Genomic DNA, 18,201 nt, shown 5'->3' with positions numbered 1-18,201 from the left:
AGTCCCAGCTACTCGGGAGGGTGAAGCAGGAGAATCGCTTCAACCAGGGAGGTGGAGGTTGCAGTGAGCAGAGATCTCGCCACTGCACTCCAGCCTGGGCGACAGAGCGAGACTCTGTCTCAAAATAAACAAATAAATAAAAATAAAAAGTAAGAAAGAAAATGGGGCCGAGTATGTTGGCTCATGTCTGTAATCCCAGCACTTTGGAAAGCCCAAGCAGGCGGATCACTTGAGGTCAGGAGTTCGAGACCAGCCTGGGCAACATGGTGAAACCCCATCTCTACTAAAAATATAGCCAGGCGTGGTGGTGTGTGCCTGTAATCCCAGCTACTCGGGAGGCTGAGGCACAGGAATTGCTTGAACCCTGGAGGCGAAGGCTGCAGTGAGCCGAGATCATGCCACTGCACTCCAGCCTGGTGACAGCATGAGACCATGTCTGAAAAAAAAAAAAAGAAAAGAAAAGAAAAAGAAAGAAAGAAAGAAAAATAAAATGGAAGCCAGGTTTGCATGACCCAGTTCCCAGCTTGACTTTTCCCTTTGGCTTAGTGAGTTTGGGGTCCTGAGATTCATTTTCCTTTGACAGCAGTGAGGACTGCATGAGTCTCCGTGTGTGAGGGTGGCAGACACTGAGTGCCACCCTCATGGGGGTGGTTGGTCAGGAGATGGCAGATGCTGGAGTTGGAGGAATGATGTCACTGTCTGGGGCTCAAGCCCCCAGTGCTGGCTGTACGGAGGGTATTGGAAGTTACAAGAAGATTCAGCTCTGGATGGTCTTATGATAACACACATGGGTCACATGCATGAGGGCATGCACACACCTGGTGTGAACTCCCAGATGTTTATGAAAGTTCCTTGTTTAGGAGCTGAGAACATCTGGAACACAGACAGAGGAAGCACATACATCTTAGAGTCAAATCCCAGTGGCCCAGTTCCTAGCTGGCCCTTACCTCTCTGAGCCTCAGTTTCCCCATCTAGCAGAGAGAGTGGTTATAAAGGTGCCAGACCCACCCATTTGTGCCAGACCCACCTGTTTGTTCCCCTCTTGAGGAAGTCACGTGGGACAGAGGGGTCTGAGGCGGACCTTGTCCCTCAGTCCACCTGCTGTGCGCCCCTCGGTCTCCATTGTGTTTTGAGCCCCTTATTCATTTTCTTGGTGGGCCAGACACATGGCATGTCCCTCTCCTGTCCCCATCCTCTGACCACAGCACCCAGGCAGTTGGAAGGCCTGGCTTATCACTGAGGTTTTCAGAGAATGAAGAAAAACAACAGCACACAGAACCAAGAGAATGAGCCTCCGGGCTTTGGCAGAGAAACAAGAGCCTTGGTTAAGTTTTGGTTCGGCCAGGTAGGTGTATCATAAATGGAGGCACCTGAGCAGAAAGGCACCAGTGCCACTGGGGCATCTCCTGGCTGGAAACTGCCCACTGCACTCCAGCCTGGGTGACAGAGCAAGACTCTGTCTCAAAAATAAATAAATAAATAAATAAAATAACACCCCTACCCAGTAACACCCACCCCCTACCCCCTGTCTCCCCGGCCCTGCCCCTAGCTTCCGCCTGTGGCTGCATTTCAGCCGGGCATTCAGCAGAAGCTGTGGGACTGCATGACTGGGGCAGAGCCTCAGTGTGCTCATCTGTAAAATGGGAAGAGGGATGCCGGCCTCACAGTAGCAGGACCTCATAGTGCTGCCGTGAATGTTCAGCTGATGAGACAATGGGTATAGAACGCCAGGCTCACAGTAGCTCTCAACAAATACCAGTGTATGCATTCTCTCCAGCCTCAGTTTCTTCTTCATTTGTAGAAGGGGAACTCCAATAGTACCTATGTCACAGAGTTGTCATGGAGATGCCTGTAGAGACGGGGTTTAGCCATGTTGCCCAGGCTGGTCTCAAACTTCTGGACTCAAGCAATCCACCTGTCTCAGCTTCCCAAAGTGCTAGGGTTACAGGCGTAAGCCACCATGCCTGGCTGTGTGTATGGCTTTTCTGCATAAGAAAGCAGCAATAACAATGCATGCCACAGACATAATGCTTTTTTTTTTTTTTTGAGACAGAGTCTCGCTCTTGTCGCCTAGGCTGGAGTTCTATGTTGAGATCTTGGCTCACTGCAATCTCCACCTCGCAGGTTCAAGCGATTCTCCTGCCTCAGCCTCCTGAGTAGCTGGGATTACAGACACCCGCCACCACACCTGGCTAATTTATTTGTAATTTTAGTAGAGACGAGGTTTCACCATGTTGGCCAGGCTGGTCTCGAACTCCTGACCTCAGGTACTCCACCCTCCTCGGCCTCCCAAAGTGCTGGGATTACAAGCGTGAGCCACCGTGCCTGGCCATCATAATGCTTTATTTATTCTGTCCTGTGCATCATGGCATGGTTCCCTGATTCCACTCAGAAATCAGGGTAATTCAACAAACTTGTATTAGCATCTTCTTTGGCAGTGGTTCTCACACTTGAGTGTGTATCAAAAGCATCTGGAGAGTCTGTTAAAACAGATTGCCGCTGGGCACTGTGACTTACGCCTGTAATCCCAGCACTTTGGGAGGCTAAGGCAGGAGGATCACTTGAGGCCAGGAGTTCGAGACCAGCCTGGGCAACATACTGAGACTCTCATCTCTATAAAAAATTTTTTAAATTAGCCGGATGTGGTAGTGTGTGCCTGTAGTCCCAGCTACTAAGGTGGCTGAGGCAGGAGGATTACTTGAGCCCAGGAGTTCAAGTCTGCCGTGAGCTATGATTGTGCCTCTGTACTCCAGCAAGAACCCCTCTCCGAAAAACCAAAACAAACAAAAAACACACATTTCTGGGCCCACTCTTAGAGTTTCCAACTCAGTAGGTCTGAGCAGAGCCCAAGAATCTGCATTTTTAACACATTCCCCAGTGAGGCAGATGCTGCTGTTCCGAAGATCACACTTTGGGAAGCATTGGTCTTCAGGAAGTGCTGGATGCTGGGCACAGCAGGGTGGCACCAACGCAGAGAAAGAGGCAGTCACGATGTGGTAGGAATGGCACCAGGCTGGGCTGCAAGAGGACCCAGACCTGCCATTATCAGCCGGCACCCAGACACGTCACTTTGCCTCTCTGAACCTGTTTTCTCATCTGTAAAAGAATAACAATGGCTCACTCATAGGATGATTGTGAAAACAAAGGTTAATGGCCACACAGAGAAAGGTGACTAGCTTGTCATCTGCTGCAGGTATGTGAACGCCAACTCAGGCAACAGTGTCAGGATGGGAGAAGGTGCCAAGACCGAAATGTCACTGAGGATGACAGAAATTCTAAACCTCAAACTCCCAAACGGAGGCGGGGAGACTAACCTGACTGCTGAGTGTGACTGAATGTCTTGATCAGACTTCCCGTGACTTTGAGCTGTGAATAAACATTTTTATATTTTCACCTTTTGCCGTTCACATGCACACAAGGCGAAAATTGGTATGCTTATTTTTTTTTCTTTTTATTTATTTATTTATTTTTTTTGAGACATAGTATTGCTCTATCAGCCAGGCTGGAGTGCAGTGGCGCGATCTCGGCTCACTGCAAGCTCCGCCTCCCGGGTTCACGCCGTTCTCCTGCCTCAGCCTCCTGAGTGGCTGGGACTACAGGTGCCCGCCACAATGTCTGGCTAATTTTTTTGTATTTTTAGTAGAGACGGGGTTTCATGGTGTTAGCCAGGATGGTCTCGATCTCCTGACCTCATGATCCGCCCGCCTCAGACTCCCAAAGTGCTGGGATTACAGGCGTGAGCCACCACACCCAGACTTTTTTTTTCTTTTCTGTGGAGACAGGGTCTCGCTATTTTGCCCAGGCTGGTCGAAAGCAGTCCTCCCACCTCAGCCTCCCAAAATGCTGGGATTACAGGTGTGAGCCATTGTGCCTGGCCAGCACACTAACTTTTTAAAAAATCTACTACCACATGCCCCTTGCTTTTTCTTTTTTCTTATGAAGATGCTGATTTTGGTTCAAGTGTTTTTTTGATTGCCTGCCACTTTTCCAGACCTCGGCCATCATATCACACTCAAGAGTGCAGGGTTTTACCCAGGATCAAAAGAGAGACAAACAGAGGCGTGGTGTGGTGGCTCATGTCTGTCATCCCAGCACTTTGGGAGGCCAAGATGGGAGGATCCCTTGAGCCCAGGAGTTCGAGACCAGCCTGGAGATAAGGAGACTCTATCTCTACAAACAATAATTTTTTAAAAATTAGCCAGGGGTGATAGCATGTACCTGTGGTCCCAGCTACTCAGCTACTCAGGAGGCTGAGGTGGAAAGGTCACTTCAGCCTGGGAGGCTGAATTGCAGTGAGCTGTGATTGCGCCACTGCACTCTAGCCTGGGTGAGAGAATGAGATCCCATCTCTTAAGAAAAGAGAGAGAGAGAGACATTCAAAGACAGAGAGTGTATTAGTTTCCTGTTTGTTAAAAGAAACACAAGACAAATTAAATTTAACAGTTTAGTGGAGCAAAGAACAATTAGTGAATCAGGCAGCCCCCTCTACCCAAACCAGAATAGGTTCAGAAAGACTCAGGAGCTGCCACATGGTTGAACAATATTTATGAACAGAAAAAGGAAACTGACCCACGGAACACAGAAGCAAGGCTCAGAAACAGCTGGATTGACGACAGCTCGGCATCTGCCTCATTTGGACATGGTTTGAACAGTTGGCTGCCTGCGATCGGCCAAAACAGTGGTTGGTATAAAAGTAGGTCACGGGTTGTTTATACCTCCAGTTAGGTTATAGCTTGCTATGTACAAAGAAACCTTTCAGCCGAACTTAAAATACGCAAAGAGGCAGCTGTGGGGTAAACTTAATATAACACATTACTGCTGTAACAAATCACCACAAACTTAGTGACTTCAAACAGCACAAATTTATTACCTTCCAGTTTGCAAGATCAGATATCCAAAAAATGAATCTTACTTGGCTAAAATCAAGGTGTCGGCAGGGCTGCGTTCCTTCTGGAGGCTCCAGAGGAGAACTCATTCCTTGCAGCTTCTAGAGGGGCCCACATTCCTTGGCTTGTGGCCCCTTCCAGCAACAGCATCACTCTGATCTCTGCTGCCATCACCACAGTTTCCCTGACTCAGACCCTCCTGCCTCCTTCTTATAAAGAGCTTTGTATTACCGGAAAGTGGTCCCAATCCAGACCCCAAGACAGGGTTCTTGGATTTTGCCCAAGAAAGAATTCAAGGTGATCCATAAAGTGAAAGCAAGTTTATTAAGGAGGCAAAGGAATAAAAGAATGGCTACTCCATAGGCAGAGCAGTCCCAAAGGCTGCTGGTTGCCCATTTTTATAGTTATTTCTTGATTATATGCTAAACAAGGGGTGGATTATTCATGAGTTTTTGGGGTAAAGGGTGGGCAATTCCCTGAACTGAGGGTTCCTCCCCTTTTTAGACCATATAAGGTAACTTCCAGGCATTGCCATGGCATCCATAAACTGTCAGGATGCTGGTGGGAGTGTCTTTTGCATGCTAATGTATTATAATTAGTGTATAATGAGCAGTGAAGACAACCAGAGGTCACTCTTGTCATCATCTTGGTTTTGATGTGTTTTGACCAGCTTCTTTACTGCCAACTGTTTTATCAGCAAGGTCTTTATGACCTGTATCTTGTACTGACCTCCTATCTCATCCTATAACTTAGAATGCCTACCTTACTGGGAATACAGCCCAGCAGATCTCAGCCTTATTTTATGCAGCCCCTATTCAAGATGGAGTTGCTCTGGTTCAAATGCCTCTGACACTTGTGGTTACATTGGGCCCATCTGGCTAATCTAGCATAATCTCCCCATCTCAAGATCATTAACTTAATCACATTTGCAAGTCTCCTTTTCTGTGTAAGGCAACATCTTCACAGGTTTGGAGGACTAGTCATCTTTGTGGTCATCTTTGGGAGACCATTGTTCTGCCTACCACAGAGGGTTGATCTCATTTTAAGGAACAAATCCCTTTTGGTTGGAGTGATAAAGGGAGGATTCAATGGCAGAGGACCCACTGAGATGGGCCTTTGGGGCTGGATTGGATTCTGCAAGAAGGATGTGGGAGGGGAGAGCCCTCCAGATGAGGGACAGGTGATACGCAAAGCCTGGGAGATGGGAAAGTAGGGGGCAGGTGCAGGGAACTGTGGGCCATTCAGTCTCTGACCATAGGGAGAGCAGCATGGGGGACCACTAGGGGCCAGGCCAGGGCCCACCCCCACTCTCTTTACGAAGCAGAGATCCAATATGCCTAACCCTGAGTTTGGGAAAGTGACTTCACCTCTCCGTGCCTCAGCTTCCTCATCTGTAAAATGAACAGTACCCGCCTTACAGGCTGGTGGTGAGAACCGAATTAGTTAATGTGTGGAAAGAATGTGAACAGTGCCTGGAGCAGAGTAAATTGCCTGTAAGTAATTGCTTTCATTTAAGAATATGAAATTGATCCCAGCACTTTGGGAGGCTGAGGAGGGCGGATCACGAGGTCAGGAGATCAAGACCATCCTGGCTAACACGGTGAAACCCCGTCTCTACTAAAAATACAAAAATTAGCTGGACGTGGTTGCGGGCGCTTGTAGTCCCAGCTACTCGGGAGGCTAAGGCAGAAGAATGGCGTGAACCTAGGAGGTGGAGCTTGCAGTGAGCCGAGATCGAGCCACTGCACTCCAGCCTGGGTGACAGAGCAAGACTCCGTCTCAAAAAAAAAAAAAAAAAAGAATGTGAAATTGACTTCGTGAGGGTAGAATGAGAGCCCAAGCCAGGGTGGGCAGGAGATGGAATGAAATCTCCTCTTCTGTCTACTTCAGACCCTTAGGTTCTTCAAAGGCTATGTCAAATTCCATCTCCTGAAGGATCAACATCAGAATGTTAGTGATTGTCTTGTAAATCAATGAAAATGACCGAGACAAGTCTCCATCATTTTAGGAGGTTTATTTGCCAAAGTTAAGGACACGTGTCTGGGAGGCAGGTCTTTGCCCTTCTCTAAAGATGATTTTGAAGCCTTCGATATTTAAAGGAGAAAGGGTGGATATTGGAAGAAGAGGAAGAAATGTTTTTAATGTGTGGGTGGATAAGAGACAAACAGTTGCATCCTTTTGAGTCTTTGATCAGCCTTTCACTGAAAACACAATTTTCTTGTGAGGCAGCATAGAGGAATAGTCACTTATGTGTTCATCTAGCTCAGTGAATCTGCATTTTTACATAAGATAACATAAACATAGTGGAGAGGGAGCACTTAGATATGCATTTGTCTCAGGGGAGCAGAGGGATGACTTTGAGTTCTGTCCTTTGTCCTGTACCTGTAAAGATAAGCTATCAGCCAGGGGTGGTGGCTCAGACCTGTAATCCCAACACTTTGGGAGGCCAAGGTGGGTGGATCACCTGAGGTCAGGAGTTTGAGACCAGCCTGACCAATATGGAACCCTATCTCTACTAAAAATACAAAAAATTAACTGGGCGTGGTGGCATGCACCTGTAGTCCCAGCTACTTGGGAGGCTGAGACGGGAGAATTGCTTGAACCTGGGAGGCGGACGTTGCAGTGAGCTGAGAGTGAGACTCCATCTCAAAAAAAAAAAAAAAAGAAAGAAAAAAAAGATAAGCTATAAATTTACATTGCTAGGGAAAAATTCAACAGAACTGTTTTAGGGTAAAGATCTTTGGGGCCCACAAGGGATTTCCTTATGGGCCAATTGTGAGGGAAGTATGTAGATTTTTATCTTTATAGTTATTTTATTTATGAACCGTGAGAGGCAGGTTTGAGGGACCCAGTTCCCAGGACTCTTCCCTTTGGTTTAGTGAGTTTGTGGTCCCAAGATGTATGTTCCTTTCACAGTCTCTAAGTGGTAAGATTCATTTTCTTCTAGGCAATTTATGTCTTCTTCCTCCCTCCCTTCCTTCTTTCTTTCCTTCTTCTTTCTCTTTTTCTCTCCTTCTCCTCTTTTCCCCCTCTCACTCCTTCTTTCTTCTGGTATACTGTATTAGCTATCTATGCTGTATAACAAATTGTCCCAAAACTTAGCTCAAAATGATAACATTTATTATATCATAATTTCTACAGGTCAGCAATCCAGTATGGCTTAGCTGGGTTCTCTGCTCCAAGGTTTCTCATAATCAAGGTACTGGTAGAGCCATAGTCATGCTAAGGCTCGACCGGGGAAGGTGCCACTTCCAAGCCCACTCATATGGCTGTTGGTAGGATTCAGGGCCTTGTAGGGTGTTGGAACCTCAGTTCCTCCATGGCTGTTGGCTGGAAGCCTCCCTCAGTTTCCTGACATGTTGGCCTCTCCATGCCACAAAATGGCAGCTTGCTTCATCAAGGTGAGCAAGCTAAGAAGGCAAGAGACAGGCAGAGAGACAGACAGAGAGAGAGAATTCTATTGTAACCTTATGACAGAAGTGATATTCCAGCACTCTTACCATTTTCCATTGGTTAGAAGGAAGTCAGTAGGTCCAGCCCATACTCAAGGGGAGAGAATTACACAAGGGCATGAACAGCAGAGATGGGAATTATTGGGGACCATCTGAGAAGTCTGTCTACCATATACTTTTCCTGTATTTTCCTAATTCTTTATAATGAATACATATAACTCTTAATATAAAGACAAATATTCAATACAAAGATAAAAATAGAAAATGTAATCCTAGGCCAGGTACTGTGACTCATGCCTGTAATCCCAGCACTTTGGGAGGCCAAGGTGGCAGATTACTTGAGTCTAGGGGTTCAAGACTAGCCTGCATGACCTGGCAAAACCCCATCTGTACAAAAATACAAAAATTAGCTGGGTGTGGTGGTGCACACCTGTAGTCCTGGCTACTTGGGAGGCTGAGATGAGAGGATAGCTTAAGCCCAGGAGGCAGAGGTTGCAGTGAGCTGAGATCACACCACTGAACTCCAACCTGGGCAACAGAATGAGACCTAACCTCAAAACAAACAAACAAACAAACAACAAAAACCCAAAAACCACACATAATCCTAAGTGTTTCTGTGACCTTATATGGAAGGAGTTCTGCCTCTCTAGGGAGTCTCCACTGTGAATCCACTACGATTTATTAGCTATTCTTTTGTGGGCATTTAGACCATGTTTCATTGTTTGCATTACAGAAAGGGTTACTCTGAACTTTCTTGAACATGTCTCCTAGTGAACACATGAAAGAGATTCTCCAGAGTGTCTGCCTAGGAATCGAATTGCTGGGTTTGGGGTTGGCTAATAACACCAAGTTGGGTTTTTTTGGCAAAAATGGTTAACTTCACACTCCAGTAAGCAGTACGTTAGAGTTTCTGTTGAATTGTACCATCTATAGTGTTATTTTTCACCAATTGAGTGGGTATAAAATCCTATTTCTTTATGGTCTTGACCTTTTCATTCTCTTACTTGTTAGTAAGGTGAAGTACCTCTTCATGTTTTCATGTTGATTTGCCTAAGTTCTTTAAATAGTCTGCATGCTAAGCCTTTGTTGGTTTTATGTTGTAAATATATTCTCCTTAGATTGTGCTTGTATATTTACTTTATATTGTCTTTCAATTAACAGAATTTAAATTCTTTTTTAATTTTTAAATTGATTTTAATTTTTTAAAAAATAGATACAGGGTCCACTATGTTGTCCCAGCTGGTCTTGAACTCCTGGCTCAAGTGATCTTCCCACCTTGGCCTCCCAAAGCACTGGGATTACAGGCGTGAGCCACTGCACCTGGCCTATTTATTTACATCTAGTTTAATTTTTTGATCTTTTCCTTCATGTTTACTGGTTTTGTGTCTTATTTCAGAGAAAGCATAAATATGTTATCCTGTATCTTCTTTTAGAGATTCAAAGTTCTGACTTTCACATTTAAGTCTTTATCTGCCTCCTGCTGGTTTTTGTTGTGGTGTGAGGCTGGGATCAATTTAATTATTTTTCCAGTTTAGTATTTTCTATATGAATGAGCAATTGCTCCAGCAACATTTATGGTATAGTCTCTACTACCTCCAGCCATCTGCAAGCCTATTTCTGTCATAGATCAAGTCCTATCTCCTTTAAGTTTTATCCTTCCTTTGTCTTGGCCTGAGCTGTTAAAACCCCATCTTAAGTTCCATGGCTTTATAGGAAGTCTTATACTTGGTTGAGAAAGTGCCTCACTTTTTACTACTTTTCTTTACAAGTACCTTGACCAACTTAGTTCCTGGATTTCTCATGTAGATTTAAAAATCAACTGATCAAGTTCCATGAGAAACCCTAAAATTCCACTGAATATATAAATCCACTGGAGAGAATTCATACCTTTATGGCAATAAGCCTTCTTAACCATATACATAGTATTTCTATTTATTTGGATCTTCTCTAATGGCTTTCAATAAGGTTTGAATATTTTCTTCATAAAAATCTTACACATGTTTTGCTAGATTTATCTTAGGTACTTTACAGTATTTTTTCCTTTTGTAAATTATATCTGTTTTTTTTAAAAATTGTTTTCTTCTTGAAGAAATGGTTTGCTAGAAAAAAAAGAAAAATATTTGTTTCCTATTTATTGCTGATGTATAGAAATGTAATTTATTTTTTCCTCTTTATTAGTCACCTTATTAAACTTTGTCTTTTTATTTATTTTTAATTTTAAAAAAAGTTTAATTCATTTTTCTGGGGTTTGCAGACAACTGTATTTTCTGTCAATATTGGAAGTTTTTTTCTTACTTTTCACTCTTTGTATGTTTTACTTTATGTCTTTTTTTCTTTTGCTGCAGTGGTTAGAATCATCCACACAGTGTCAAAAAGATGTGAGGGTGGGTATCCTTACCACGTTCCTGATTGTTTATTTGTTTATGTATTTATTTATTTATTTATTTATTTTTTGACACGGAGTCTTGCTCTGTGCCCCAGGCTGGAGTGCAGTGGCGCGATCTCGGCTCACTGCAAGCTCCGCTCCCCCGGGTTCACGCCATTCTCCTGCCTCAGCCTCCCGAGCAGCTGGGACTACAGGCGCCCGCCACCTCGCCCGGCTAATTTTCTTGTATTTTTAGTAGAGACGGGGTTTCACCGTGTTAGCCAGGATGGTCTCGATCTCCTGACCTCATGATCCACCCGTCTCGGCCTCCCAAAGTGCTGGGATTACAGGCTTGAGCCACCGCGCCCGGCCTATTTATTTATTTTTTAAAAACAGTCTCACTCTGTTACCCAGGCTGGAGTGCAATGGCACAATCTTGGCTCACTGCAACCCCTGCCTCCCGGGTTCAAATGGTTCTCATGCCTCAGCCTCCCCAGTAGCTGAGATTACAGACATGCACTACCCAGTTAATTTTTGTATTTTTGGTAGAGACAGGGTTTCACCATGTCGGCCAGGCTGGTCTCCAACTCCTGACCTCATGTGATCTGCCCACCTCAGCTTCCCAAAGTTCTAGGATTATAGGCATGAGCCACTGCGCCAGCCCTGTGTTTCTGACTTTAAAGGGAAGGTTTTCATATTTTCCCTGTTAAACAGGATGTTCTCTGTGGGTCTTTTGTTAACCTTTTATCAACTATCTGCAGGGAAAAAAAAAAATCTGCTTTATCTTCAGTAATTTGCTTTCCTAATATTTTTTCTCTTGATCAGTGTTGCCAGAGATTTGTCAGTTTTATTGGTCTATTCTAAGAACCAACTTTTGGCTTTATTGATTGGTTTTATTATTTCACAGATTTCTTCCAACTTTATTTTATTTTGGGAGATTACATTACACTTTCTTTTTCTATTAGTTTTCAGCTTTTACTTTCTTTTTTAAAAATATAAACATTTAAGGTATAAAGTATCACTTTTACATCTCCCCAAAAGTTTTGAAAATGGTATTTTAGTTATTGCTCAGTCCTAAGTATTATTACTTAATTTCCATTTTTAATTGTCCTTTGACTTGTGAGTTATTGAGATGTCTGGTTTTAAATTTCCAAATGTATGGGGCTTTTAAAAACATACTTTATGCTAGTAACTTCTAATTAGTTACCTAATGATCAAAGAATATACTATTACCCATATATTACCTATCTTTTAATGTTTGTTGAAACTTAACTTTATGGTCAATTACATGGTCACTTTTTTAAATGACCCATGACCCATGTGTGCTGTGCTTGGGAAAATGTATATTTGCTAGTTGTGGGATACACAATTCTATAAATATCCACTAAATCAAGTACGTTAGCAAATCTGTATCATTACTAAATTTTTATCTGCTCAATCTATTGTTAATTGAGAAAGAAGAGTTGAAATTTTCAACTCTGATGGTGGTTTTGTCAACTTCTTTTCCCTATCAATTATTTGTATTAATGTTTGCTTTATATGCTTTTTTTTTTTTTTTTTTTTTGAGACACAGTCTCACCCTGTCACCCAGGCTGGGGTACAGTGGTGCAGTATCAGCTCACTGCAACCTCTGCCTCCCAGGCTCAAGTGATCTTCCCATCTCTGCCTCCTGAGTAGCTGGGACTACAGGTGCATGCCACAACGCCTTGCTAATTCTTTTGTATTTTTTGTAGAGATGGGGTTTTACCATATTGCTCAGGCTGGTCTTTAACTCCTGGGCTCAGGCAATCCGCCCACCTCGGCCTCCCAACGTGTTGGTATTACAAGCATGAGCCACCACGCCCAGCCTTGCTTTACATATGTTGAGGCTGTTATTAGATACATACAAGTTTAGAATATCTTCTAGGTAAGTTAAACTGTATATCATTAGGTTGTAATCCTCTCTATTGATAACAATCTGTTTTATCTAATAATTTATTCTTTTGATATTAATATATCCATCCCAGCTCTCTTTGGGTTAGCATTTGCTAAAAATTTTCAACTTTTCTGGGTCTTTATATTTTAGATGCGTTTCTTGTAAAGAGTATATTACTGGATTTTGTTTATTTAATGAAAACTCTTTTAACTGGCAATACTAATCCTGTTACACTTATTTTTATTATTTACTTTTTTTTTTTCTTTTTGAGACGAAGTCTCGCTTTGTCGCCCAGGCTGGAGTACAGTGGTGTGATCTCAGCTTACTGCAACCTCTGCTTCTCGGATTCAAGCAATTCTCCTGCCTCACCCTCCCAAGTGGCTGAGATTACAGGCACGTACCACCATGCCCAGCTAATTTTTGTATTTTTTTTTTAGTAGAGACCGGATTTCACCATGTTGGCCAGGCTGGTCTCAAACTCCTAACTTCAAGTGATCCTCTTGCCTCAGCCTCCCAAAGTGCTGGGATTACAGGAGATTATTTACATATTTGAATTTGTTCTTACTAATCTTTTATTTCTATTTGTCCAGTTTCTCCCTATGTGGACTTTTACTCTTTCCTCGCTTTTTTGGAATGGAGTTCTCCTATTCATGTTCTTATTATTGCATTTTTCCCATGTGTAGAAATTTATAAATGCTATTTCTATTCTTTTGGTGAATACCTTTTGTTTTTATTTTTTATTTTTTTATTTTTTTGAGACAGAGTCTCGCCTATGGCCCAGGCTGGAGTGCAGCGGCGTAACCTCCGCTCGCTGCAAGCTCCACCTCCCGGGTTCACGCCATTCTCCTGCCTCAGCCTCCCGAGTAGCTGGGACTACAGGTGCCCGCCAGCACACCCGGCTAAGTTTTGGTATTTTTAGTAGAGATGGGGTTTCACCATCTTAGCCAGGATGGTCTCGATCTCCTGACCTTGTGATCTGCCCGTCTCGGCCTCCCAAAGTGCTAGGATTACAGGCATGAGCCACAGTGCCTGGCCTATTTATTTATTTTTTTAAGACAGGTTCTCACTCTGTTGCCCAGGATGGAGTGCAGATGTTGTGGAGTGCAGAATCATGGCTCACTGCATCCTTGATCTCCTGGACTCAAGTGATCCTCCTTCCTCAGCATTTTGAGTATCCATGACTACAGGCACAAGCCACCATGCCCGCTAATTGTTTTATTTTTTGTAGAGACAGGATCTCCCTATGTTGCCCAGGCTAGTCTCAAACTCCTGGGTGCAAACGATCCTCCTGCCTTGGCCTCCCAAAGAGCTGAGATTATAGTCATGAGCCACCATGCTCGGCCAAATACTTTTAAAAGTATAGACCAGGCACATAAAAGTTTAGGCCAGGCACAGTGGCTCATGCCTGTAATCCCAGCACTTTGGAAGACTGAGGCAGAAGGATCGCTTGAGGTCAGGAGTTTGAGACCAGCCTGGGTAACATAGCAAGACTCTGTCTCTACAAAAAACTTTGAAAAGTAGCTGGGTGTGGTGGCATTCACCTGTAGTCCCTGCCACTTGGGAGGCTGAGACAGGAGGACCACTTGAGCATAGGAGGTCAAAGCTGCAGTGAGCTGTGATCACGTCACTGTACTCTACCCTGGGTGACAGAGGGAGACCCTGTCTTGAAGAAAAAATAAATAAATAAGTTTTAAAAATCTAGAGTTAAACAATATCTTGATTCCCCTTTTAATCAGGGATCTCAAAATACTTCACCTCTCTCATCCTCCTGCCAAATTATATTCTGCCTTTTTTATCCCACAGTTTTTATGACTTTTTTGTATACAATGTTGGTTTAGATTTACTAAAATATTTACCATTTTATCTGTTCACCATTCTTTCTTGCACTTCAGACCGTTCTTATGACATCAGATACCTCCTTCCTAAACTATGCCTTTAGAAATCGCCTTGGTGAAAGTCGGATTTTAAAATATCCGTTTTTGTTCATCTGAAAATATCTTTAAGATATTTTTTGGACGAGTGCACAATTCTAGGTTAACAGTCACAATTGACCCTTGAATAACATTGCGGATAGGACCGCTGACCCCCAGTGGAGTTGAAAATCTGCGTATAACTTTGACTCTCCAAAGATTAACTACTAATAGACTACTGTTGACGGGAGGTTTACCAGTAACATAAACAGTTGATTGACAGATATTTTGTATGTTACATGTATTATACACTGTGGTCTTACCGCAAAGTAAGCGAAAGAAAAGAAAATCATAAGGAAGAGAAAAGATATTTACAGTTCATTAAGTGGAAGTGGATCATCATAAGGGTCTTCAGCCTCGTCTTCATGTTGAGTAGGCTGAGGAGGAAGAGGGGTTGGTCTTGCTGTCTCTGGGGTGGCAGAGGAGGAAGGAAATCAGAGTAGAAGTGGACCCACACAGTTCAAACCTGTGCTGTTCAAGGGCGAACTATTTCCCAAAATACTATAAAGAGATGACACAACTGTTTTTTGGATGTCACTGTTGTTGACAAGTCTGCTTCCAATCGGATTGTTATCTCCTCCTAGATAATCTGACTTTCCTTTCTGAATGCCTTTAAGATCCTCTCTTTGTCTTTGATATTCTTCACTTTGACTACTGTGTGTGTGCATGTGCGTGTGTTCATGTGCATGTGGAGAAGGCTAATCCTTGGAGATCTACCTTATTTCTCATGAGCTCAGTAATGCTTTAAAACGTATATTTTATCCACGATCCAGTTGTTTCTTAAGAGGAAGGTCCTTCAGAGTACCTGGTCTACCACAATTCCAGAGCAGAAGTCTATGATGCTTTGTACGCGCACAATCCTGCGTGTGCACAGTGGCGTGGTGGAAACCTCTGGGTGCACACACCCCTCCATGCCTACATCCGTGTGTGGGAGCCGCTAGTGTGCACATCCCTCTGCTAGTTTTCTAGCTGAAATGCAAATCCTTCAGATCAGGGGATTCGCTTTCTGTCGCTCTCATTCCCTCCTGAGAACCTTACAGTACTTACTCCCCATGGTCAGAGTAAGCACTGGCTGCTGTCTGGTTTTTATACCTATTGGGAAAAGGAGTGTTAGTCAGGGTTCTCCAGAGGGACAGAATAATACGGTGTGTGTGCGTGTGTGTGTGTGTGTGTGTGTTTATGTGTGTGTGTGTGTGTGTGTTTATTAGGGAGAACTGGCTCATACGATCACAAGGCAAAGTCCCACAATCTGCAAGCTGGGGAAGAGAGAAGCTGGCAGTGGCTCAGTCTAAATTTGAAAGCCTCAAACCAAGGAAGCTGACAATGCAGCCTTCAGTCTGTGGCCAAAGGCCCGAGAGCCCCTGGCAAGCCACTGGTGCAAGTCCCAGAGTCCAAAGGCCAATGAACCTGGAGTCTAGTGTCTAAGGGCAGGAGCAGCAGGAGGAAGCATCCAGCACGGGAGAAAGAAGGCAGCCGGAAGCCCCAGCGAGAAAGGGGATCCCACCTCTTCCACCTGCTTTTGTTGTAGCCATGCTGGCACTGAGGGTGGGTCTTCCTCTCCCGGTCCACTGATTCAAATGCCAACCTCCTCCGGCAACACCCTCACACATATACCCAGAAACAATACTTTGTGTCCTTCAGTCCAATCAAGCGGACACCTAATATTAACCAACACAAGGAGAAATGCTGGGAGAGCCATGGCCAGCCCAGCCCCTCCTCACCGCATCCTCTGCTTCCCCATCTGTCTTATCCACAGCTCTGCCCCTGAGGACTGCACGTCCTTCAGCGTCAACGCCTCTCCAGGGGTGGTCGTGGATATTGCCCACAGCCCTCCAGCCAAGAAGAAGTCCACAGGTTCCTCCACATGGCCCCTGGACCCTGGGGTAGAGGTGACCCTGACGATGAAAGCAGCCAGTGGTAGCACAGGCGACCAGAAGGTGAGTGTCATAGCTGTGGGGTGGCAGTGTGGATGGATTTCAGCAGGGCAGCCACTCATACTCTGTCCTGCTGTAATCCACAGCACCAACCTGGCAGAGCCTCTTTCCCTGGGGAAAAGCTCATGCTGGCTTCTTCCAACCATAGTGTCCCTGAGGACAGTAATATACAGCTGCCGGGGGATCATGGAGGTCAGGGTTTAGATTAAACTCTATTCAGCAAATCTTTAGTCAGTACCTAGCACGTGCCAGACACTGCTAGACACTGCCAGGCACTGGGAATCCAGAAATGAATAAGACAGCTGAGGGTGCAGCCCTCATGGGCTCATATAATCTGTGAGTGGTGGTGTCAGAGAATCTACTGGTAAACAAACAATTGCAAATGATGCTGAGTTCTATGGAGGCCACAGACAGGTAGCCCCATGGAACGCTGGTCCATGCTCCTGAATTGGTTTCCTGTGTCTGGTATAGAAAATCACCATGGTGGCTGGGCACAGTGGCTCATACCTGCAATCCCAGCACTTTGGGAGGCCGAGGCGGGTGGATCACCTGAGGTCAGGAGTTTGAGACCAGCCTGGCCAACATGGTGAAACCCCATCTCTACTAAAAATACAAAAATTAGCCAGGCGTAGTGGCGAGTGCCTATAATCCCAGCAACTCAGGAGGCTGAGGCAGGAGAATCGCTTGAACCTGGGAGGGAGAGGTTGCAGTGAGCCAAGATCGCACCACTGCACTCCAGCCTGGGTGAAAGAGCGAAACTCCATCTCAAAAAAAAAAAAAAAAAAGAAAATCACCATGGTTTGCGTAAAACAACAGAAATGTATCCTGTCACTGTTCTGGGGTTCAGAAGTCTGAGTTCCAGGTGCCAGCAGGGCCAGATTTTCCTGGAGGCTCCAGGAGAGAGTAATGATTTGCCTCTTCCAGCTCCTGGGGGCCGTCTGACTTGTGGCTGTATCACTCCAGTCTGCTTCCATGGTCACACTGCCTCTGCCCCTTCTCTGTGGAATCCCCCTCCGCCTCTCTCATAAGGGCACTTGCCATGGGATTTAGGGCCCAACTGGATAGTCCAGGGTGATCTCCTCATCTCAAGATCCTTTTTTTTTTTTATTGAGACAGAGTCTTGCTGTGTTGCCCAGGCTGGAGTGCAGTGGTGCAATCTCGGCTCACTGCAACCTCCGCCTCCTGGGTTCAAACGATTCTCCTGCCTCAGCCTCCCAAATAGCTGGGATTACAGGCACCCGCCACCACACCCGGCTAATTTTTGTTTTTTTTTTAGTAGTGACGGGGTTTCGCCATGTTGGTCAGGCTGGTCTCAAACTCCTGACCTCAAGTGATCCGCTCACCTTGGCCTCCCAAAGTGCTGGGATTATAGGCATGAGCCACCACGTCTGGTCTCAAGATCCTTAACTTACATCTGCAAGATTTTTTTTTCCAAATGAAATCACATCCACAAGTTCCAGGGATTAGGATGTGGATGTATCTTTTGGGGGGACCACCATTTCACCTACCATACCCCCTTTGCCTGTAGATGGGCTCAACAGGACCCTCTGGGGTTCCCACAAATCTCTGGGCCAACAGCCACTTGTTCCCAGCAGAACCAGCCAAGCAGGCTTCTCCCTGGGGGAACACAGAGCTTGACTATCCAGGCAGGCTGGGGAGGGGGTGGTCAGGGAAGGCTT

General features: G+C 44.9%; 1 protein-coding gene across 4 annotated transcripts in view; it reads left to right on the top strand.

The window, feature by feature from the left end:
- Positions 1 to 18,201, top strand: part of PADI4 (peptidyl arginine deiminase 4) — a 53,336-nt gene that overhangs the window by 5,194 nt on the left and 29,941 nt on the right. For 3 of the 4 annotated variants that reach the window (XM_005544637.4, XM_065529085.1, XM_074018634.1), the window contains exon 2: positions 16,345 to 16,525. In XM_005544637.4, the coding sequence (XP_005544694.3) occupies positions 16,345 to 16,525 (181 nt within the window). Of the gene's footprint in view, positions 1 to 16,004; positions 16,134 to 16,344; positions 16,526 to 18,201 lie in introns of those variants that run through there. The other variant, XM_015442010.4, reaches the window with a different exon arrangement.

This window comes from Macaca fascicularis, chromosome 1 (genome assembly GCF_037993035.2).
Source record: "Macaca fascicularis isolate 582-1 chromosome 1, T2T-MFA8v1.1".
Lineage (NCBI taxonomy): Eukaryota > Metazoa > Chordata > Mammalia > Primates > Cercopithecidae > Macaca > Macaca fascicularis.
The sequence above is the reverse complement of the archived record's forward strand: the minus strand, read 5'-3'. Positions and strand labels throughout refer to the sequence as shown.